Source organism: Ranitomeya imitator, chromosome 2, assembly GCF_032444005.1.
Source record: "Ranitomeya imitator isolate aRanImi1 chromosome 2, aRanImi1.pri, whole genome shotgun sequence".
Taxonomy (NCBI): domain Eukaryota; kingdom Metazoa; phylum Chordata; class Amphibia; order Anura; family Dendrobatidae; genus Ranitomeya; species Ranitomeya imitator.
Window position 1 is genome coordinate 559150038 of NC_091283.1, and position 8451 is coordinate 559158488.

At 41.6% G+C, this 8451-nt stretch overlaps 1 protein-coding gene across 3 annotated transcripts in view; it reads left to right on the forward strand.

Moving 5' to 3' along the window:
• ITGB4 (integrin subunit beta 4) overlaps window positions 1-8451 on the forward strand; it is a 121178-nt gene that overhangs the window by 110133 nt on the left and 2594 nt on the right. For all 3 annotated transcript variants that reach the window (XM_069752039.1, XM_069752038.1, XM_069752040.1), the window contains 3 exons: window positions 562-717; window positions 821-985; window positions 7597-7713. In XM_069752039.1, the coding sequence (XP_069608140.1) occupies window positions 562-717; window positions 821-985; window positions 7597-7713 (438 nt within the window). The remainder of the gene's footprint in view (window positions 1-561; window positions 718-820; window positions 986-7596; window positions 7714-8451) is intronic.

Here is an 8451-nt window from a genome sequence, read left to right on the forward strand (position 1 = left end):
TTTTACATCACTGACACCATTAAGCATAGTGACACATCTCCCCCTCCAGGACTTTACCAGTGACTTTGTCACAAGATCTAACAGATGTATCTGTGAATCATAAAGCAATTTTTGGATTTTTTTTATTGTGTTAATTGCTGTCATTCCTCCTGGAAATAAATGAATACATTGGCACATGGGTGTTACAATTACACTTTTAATTTCGGTGTGTCCAATCAGTGATTCCAATCAATCACGCCACGCTAAAAACAAGGAGGATAACACCCACTTTTGCAAAAAGGATACAATGTACAACACATACTGTAGTTCTAGGATAGATGCTCCAGAATTCATTCTTTTATGGAAAATACACTGATTTACTGTCACAGATAAGTCAGAAGACTTATGATACTACTAAAAATCAAGGCCAATTGGTTAAAAAGGAAAGACAGAGGACATCCTACCTAGCTTCCTTGCTGGTTAAGCGAAACATGGAGACTAGGCCCCCTCTTGGTAATGCAGAAGAATGGATGTATATGATAAACATGTAATCTATATTGATTATTTCTATCTTCTTTGCAGGTTCTCCTTTCACTTTGAGCACCCCAAGCGCACCTGGACCCCTTGTATTTACTGCTCTGACACCAGACTCTCTACAACTCAGCTGGGTAAGGCCGAGAAAACCCAATGGGACCATCCTGGGTTACATGGTCACCTGTGAAATGCTGCATGGTGGAGGTAAGGGGTCAGGACACCCAAATCATATGATATTTGGTAAGAAAATACAATGGACATGGGTAAATTAGGAATCTGATATTTATGCGAAATGTATTAATCTCAGGCGAGCCAAGGAATATATATGTGGAAGGTGATATGCCCGAGACAACACTGACTGTGCCATTCCTGAGTGAGAACCTTCCTTACAAATTCAAGGTCCAAGCCAAAACTACACAAGGATTTGGGCCAGAGAGAGAAGGGATAATTACCATTGAATCACAAGATGGAGGTAAGTGGGGGATTATGATGAGCATTGTACGGCAATACTCACAAGATTAGAAGCTTTACCTGTGCTATAACTATGTACAGCCCAGACGTAAGTGGGTCTTAGCTTAATTCCTTTCTGACATATGACATACTATCCCGTCGAGGTGGTATGGGTCCGGTATGACCACCGACGGCATAGTACGTAATCACCGATCAGCAGCGCTAACGGGGGGAGCGCGGCAGAGTGTCAGCTGAGTATCACAGCTGACATCTGGCACTATGTGCCAGGAGCGGTCTGTGACAGTCTGTGATTAACCCCCGGAACACTGCGATCAAACATGATCGCAGCGTTCCGGTGGCATAGGGAAGCATCGCGCAGGGAGGGGGCTCCCTGCGTGCTTCCCTGAGACCCTCGGAGCAACGCGATGTGATCGCGTTGCTCCGAGGATTTCCTCTGTCCTCCTCCCTGCAGGCCCCGGATCCAAAATGGCCACAGGGCTCCTACCGGGTCCTGCAGGGAGGTGGCTTGCAAGCGCCTGCTCAGAGCAGGTGCCATCAAGCCTCCTGCAGTGCCTGTCAGATCGCTGATCTGACACAGTGCACTGCAAAGTGTCAGATCAGCGATCTAACACTATATAGTCATGTCCCCCCCGGGACAAAATGAAAAAAATATTTACATGTGTAAAAAAAAAAAAATCCTAAATAAAGGAAAAAATATATATATTGTTCCAATAAATAAATTTGTTTAAAATTTTTAAAAAAAGTACACATTTAGTATCGCCGCGTCCGTAACGACCCGACCTATAAAATTGTCCCACTAGTTAACCCCTTCAGTGAACACCATAAAAAAAGGCAAAAAACAACTTTTTTATCATACCGCCGAACAAAATGCGGAATAACACGTGATCAAAAAGAGGGATATAAAAAAAATGGTACCGCTGAAAACGTCATCTTGTCCCATAAAAAACGAGCCGCCATACAGCGTCATCAGTAAAAAAAATAAAAAAGTTATTGTCCTCAGAATAAAGCGATGCAAAAATAAAAACTATTTTATTTAAAAAAAATTATCGTATAAAAGCGCCAAAACATATAAAAAATAATATAAATGAGGTATCGCTGTAATCGTACTTACCCAAAAAATAAAACTGCTTTATCAATTTTACCAAACGCCCCCCCCCCCCTCAAAATAAATTAATGAATTGCTGGTTTTTGGTCATTCTGCCTCACAAAAATTGGAATAAAAAGCGATCAAAAAATGTCACATGTCCGAAAATGGTACCAATAAAAACGTCAACTCGTCCGCAAAAAAACAAGACCTCACATGACTGTGGACTAAAATATGGAACAAGTATAGCTCTCAAAATGTGGACACGCAAAAACTATTTTTTGCAATAAAAAGCATCTTTTAGTGTGTGACAGCTGCCAATCATAAAAATCCACTAAAAAAATAGCTATAAATAGTAAATCAAACCCCCCTTCATCACCCCCTTAGTTAGGGAAAAATAATAAAATAAAATAAATGTATTTATTTCCCATTAAGGTTAGGGTTGGGGCTAAAGTTAGGGTTGGGGTTAGGGTTAAAGTTAGGGTTGGGGCTAAAGTTAGGGATTACATTTACGGTTAGGATTAGGGGTGTGTCAGGGTTAGGGGTGTGGTTAGGGTTATGGTTGGGATTAGGGTTGTGTTTGTGTTAGGGTTTCAGTTAGAATTGGGGGGTTTCCACTATTTAGGCACATCAGGGGCTCTCCAAACGTGACATGGTGTCCGATCTCAATTTCAGCCAATTTTGCATTGAAAAGTCAAACAGTGCTCCTTCCCTTCCGAGCTCTGCCATGTGCCCAAACAGTGGTTTACCCCCACATATGGGGTGTCAGCGTACTCAGAAGAAATTGGACCCCAAAAGTTGTGCAATTTGTCCTGTTACCCTTAGAAAAATAAAAAATTGGGGGCAAAAAGATCATTTTTGTGAAAAAATATGATTTTTGATTTTTATGGCTCTACATTATAAACTTCTGTGAAGCATTTGGTGGGTCAAAGTGCTCACCACACCTCTAGATAAGTTCCTTAGGGGGTCTACTTTCCAAAATGGTGTCACTTGTGGGGGGTTTCAATGTTTAGGCACATCAGGGGCTCTCCAAACGCAACATGGCGTCCCATCTCAATTCGTCAATTTTGCATTGAAAAGTCAAATGGCGCTCCTTCCCTTCCGAGCTCTGCCATGCACCCAAACAGTGGTTTACCCCCACATATTGGGTATCAGCGTACTCGGGACAAATTGCACAACAACTTTTGGTGTCCAATTTCTCCTGTTACCCTTGGTAAAATAAAACAAATTGGAGCTTAAATAAATTTTTTGTGAAAAGTTACGGTAAATGTTAATTTTTTGTTAAACATTCCAAAAATTCCTGTGAAACACCTGAAGGGTTAATAAATTTCTTGAATGTGGTTTTGAGCACCTTGAGGGGTGCAGTTTTTAGAATGGTGTCACATTTGGGTATTTTCTATCATATAGACCCCTCAAAATGACTTCAAATGAGATGTGGTCCCTAAAAAAAAAAAGTGTAAAAATGAGAAATTGCTGGTCAAATTTTAACCCTTATAACTCCCTAACAAAAATTAACTTTGGTTCCAAAATTGTGCTGATGTAAAGTAGACATGTCGGAAATGTTACTTATTAAGTATTTTGTGTGATATATCTCTGTGATTTAAGGGCATAAAAATTCAAAGTTTTCGCCAAATTTCCTTTTTTTTTCACAAATAAACGCAGGTAATATCAAATAAATTTTACGGTTATCATGAAGTACAATATGTCACGAGAAAACAATGTCAGAATCAGCGGGATCCGTTGAAGCGTTCCAGAGTTATAACCTCATAAAGGGACAGTGGTCAGAATTGTAAAAATTGGCCCGGTCATTAACGTGCAAACCACCCTTGGGGGTAAAGGGGTTAAAAACAGGTGCCACATTTCAATCACCATGCCCATGTGGAGACTGTTCTTGTTACTTGCTATAGTACGGAAGGTTTGGTGGCACCAATAGGCTTTTCTGCCCCCTGCATTTCATAGCGGATTAAAAACAGGCATTAGCCATCATTTTATCATAGGACATTGCAGCGGACCAGGAGGTAACAGTTACAATATAATCTATATTGTACAAACATATTGTGCTATTTAACAGGAGAGCCATCTTAATATATGGCCCCTAGTAGGGCACATTGATGGGTAATTAATGCCCAGGTTACTTGTCCTTACTTCTTACACGTCGCCTTAGCCTAGCTACAGTACCATGAGAAGCTTATAATATGGATTCACCAATAGAACATACCTACATTTTCTTACAATAGTTTGCAACTCATTGATGTCTAAGGGGTATCGTTTCTCCTTATGGAGAGTGACATACTATCTCTGACTTGTCAAGGTAAGGAGGCTTATTCACCGTGCAATGCTCCTCTGGGAAATATAATATGCATATTGCCTCTTCTGAGAAAAAGAGGACTTAACTCTATAGTGCCACCTGTTGGAAGTAGCGATCCTACAAGTCACAATCAACTCTTTAACGAGTCGTGCAATATGACTAAGGATAAAAGCCAATTTAGAATTGCGATACTGATTTGCCATTTATCCTAAGTCATATTGCACGACTCGTTAAAGGGTTGATTGTGACTTGTAGGATCGCTACTTCCAACAGGTGGCGCTATAGAGTTAAGTCCTCTTTTTTTTTTTTTTTTTTTTAATTTTTAATTTTCAAATTTTCAAAATACATGAACAAAAAAGTAGGACATATGAATCTGAAACATGCTATTATAGGCTGCTGAATGGGATAAACTGTACCATACAGATGCAACAACTGAGTATATTGTTCACCGGAGGTGTCCGAAGCTATGGGTATTTGCAAAAAGTTCCGGTGGTGAAGTTAGGTCACAAATTTCAGGTCATGCAGTCCAAAAAACTCAAAAGAAAAAGAAATACACATAAACACAAGAACAGTGAACAGCAAAAACAATGAAAGAGGAATGGGGGGGGGGGGGGAAGGGGGATGGGATGTACCGAAGGGGATATAATGGTCAAGTGTAAATTCCTGAATAACAAATCTTCGTCTGAGGATGACGAGTATGTAGAAAAGAAAAAAAATAACCCTAAACCAGCAAGAAATAGTAGGTAATTTCGACCAACTGGAAAAGAGTGCTGGGGAGAATATCAAATAATATTAGTTTAAGACTAGTTTAAAGGGAACCTGTCACCCCGTTTTTTCAGATTGAGCTATAAATACTGTTAAATAGGGCCTGCGCTGTGCGTTACTATAGTGTATGTAGTGTACCCTGATACCCCACCTATGCTGAGAAATACATTACCAAAGTCGCCGTTTTCGCCTGTCAATCAGGCTGGTCTGGTCAGGTGGGCGTGTTCACAGCGCTCTTTTCTTCCCCAGCTTTCCGTTGGTGGCGTAGTGGTGTGCGCATGTCCAGAGTTCCGACTTCCCTGCGCCCATTTGGGAAAATGGCCGCCGCGATCTCTAATGCGCACGCGCGGCTGCCCGCGGCCATTTTCCTGAAGCCCCGTGCAGCAGAGCACTCCATCTGCGCACGCGCGGCCCCAGGAAGATGGCCGCCCCCACCGATGCAAGGGATTACAGCGCAGATCGCGCGCTGTGTCTTCACGTGGGCGCAGGGAAGTCGGAACTCTGGACATGCGCACACCACTACGCTACCAACGGAAAGCTGGGGAAGAAAAGAACGCTGTGAACACGCCCACCTGACCAGACCAGCCTGATTGACAGGCGAAAACGGCGACTTTGGTAATGTATTTCTCAGCATACATGGGGAATCGGGGTACACTACATACACTATAGTAACGCACAGCGCAGGCCCTATTTAACAGTATTTATAGCTCAATCTCAAAAAACGGGGTGACAGGTTCCCTTTAACCAGGTGAGTGAGCAGTGCCCGAGCCCATCACAGTGCAGTGTTAGTAATCTTAATGAGATCACAGGAGAACAAAATTGTGTAGCTAAGAAGAATAGCTAGTGGAAGGCTGTAAAGTAGAGCTATTTGACATTTGCCATGGCAACCAAGTCCGAAAGTATTTATCATGTGAATGAGAATCCCAGCTGGACAACTCCTCCATCCTACAAATATCCTGGACTTTTTTGGTCCATTCATCAATATGAGGGGGGTTCGTTTGTCTCCAATGTAAGGAGATCAAGTGTTTGGCTGCGGCTATTAGGAGAGGGAGAAGGTCATGTTTTTTCGGCTTGTATGACTTCGTGGGCAGTGACAGTAATACTTCTTGGGGTGTTAGGTTGTGTGTTATTAATCCAATTTGGCGGAGTCGGTCGAAGACATCTTTCCAGAATTTCGTAATAGCTGGACATGACCAGAATATATGTGATAACGAGCCCTTTGACTTCATACATCTCCAACAAAGAGGAGAGTCTGAGAGGCCCAGGTGATAGAGCGACTCGGGGGTTCTATACCATCTGGAGAGGACCTTAAAAGCATTCTCCTGTAACAGGACACATCTTGAGAACCCATGTGAGTGTCCTAGTACTTGATCTGATTCCCTACTGGAGAGAGATATGTTCAACTCAGACTCCCAAGAGGATAAGTATAGAGGCTTAAATAGTTAAGTCCTCTTTTTATCTGAAGAGGCAATTTGCAACTCATTGATGGCACTTTTTTTTATTGCACCTTTAAAGCAGATTTCACAATACAAACTGCGTAATTTATTTACTAGATCTTAGACCTGATGAAGCGGGTGTACTTCATTTCAAAATGCATCTGAGCTAGACTGTATACTATTGCACAGAAAAACATTTGTAAAGTAAGCATTTAATTCCATGAGCGGTCACTGGGTAGATAAAATGCTAATTTTAAATTTGAGGCATATACAGCTATTCTGACATGAATTTTCAAAGTTAGTACACCAGTTATATCAGGTAAAGTACATTTATTTATTATATGTATTGTGAAAGAAGATCTACTTTCAAGGGAATCTGTCACATTTTTGCCACTTAATCTTAGAGCAGCATATTGAAAAGACTGAGACCCTTATTCCAGCGTTTGTCACTCACTTGGCTGATTGCTGTAGTTTTGATAAAATCACAGATTCATCAGCAGATTATCACTGGAGAATTAGTAAACCAGCTGCCAGGTAGATTATCATATTTATGAGCTCTGTATAACCCCACCCCAGCACTGATTTACAGCTTTCAGTGTACACTGTGCATAGGCAGAAAACTGCCAATCAGTGGTGAGGGCGGTGTTATTGAGCTCAACATTCAGAAAACTGGTAGCTATGCAGCAGATAAAAGAGTGATTTCTTCAAAATGACAGCAAGCAGCCCAGTAAGTAACACATCACAAGAATCAGGCTACAATAAGCTGCTCTTATACGGGGTAGAAATAACCTGGTGACTTATTCCTTTTAAGCCTGGTGTAACTCCCTTGTGTACTGTCAGACAGCCATGATCGCCTTGGGAAATTACAGCTAATGTACGGCATAGCACAGTTACACTATCGTGAGAAATTCCACCAGACTCCTTTACTGTGTGTATACGGTAGATGATCAGGAATACACACGCTTGATACAGTCTTTATTTCCATAGTTCTACTCATACGTGATCTGTATTACTTGTAGGAAATTTTTCCCAGTTTGGGACACAGCAGATGACACGTCGTGAAGTCTTCAACCTGCCGACAGAATACAGTCAGACCAATATTACTCACTCCACGATGTCAGAGCCGTTCTTCACAGGTAATGAAAAGGATAGCAGGTTTTTTTTAGTTTCTAAATGTTGTGGATAGGACTACTTGTGAAGCAGGCTCGCCTTTATTCTTGTGGTAGTTATTGGTTGAGAATAGACTGAATCATTGCAAACACGTTCTTTATTTATTTGACCCACTAATATAGCGCCATTAATTCCACAGCGCTTTACACACATCATCATCGCTGTCCCCGACGGGCTCACAATCTAAATTCCCTGTCAGTATGTCTTTGGAATGTGGGAGGAAACCGGAGTGCCCGGAGGAAACCCACGCAAACACAGGGAGAACATACAAACTCCTTGCAGATGTTGTCCTTGGTGGGATTTGAACCCAGGACCCCCACACAAACACGGGGAGAACATACAAACTCCTTGCAGATGTTGTCCTTGGTGGGATTTGAACCCAGGACCCCCACACAAACAGTGAGAACACAATAGTTGAGAATGGAAACTGCTGCTGTAGTCTAATTGGGATAAGTGCCCCATTCTGGAGACTGTTGGGGGTCTCAGATCTAAAAGGAAGCCCTTGTCTGGTGCATAGATCAGAACTTGTTCCAAGTGGACAACCCCTTCAAGTGAATTGAAACAGTTGTGTAGCTACAACCTTGTCCCATTAGGAATAGTGTGCATATCCCAACAAGTCTGTAAACATCAATCCGTCATATATGGATTTTTTTTTTAAACTATTTCCTGTAAAATTTGAAACATTTGCGATAAAAATGATAAAT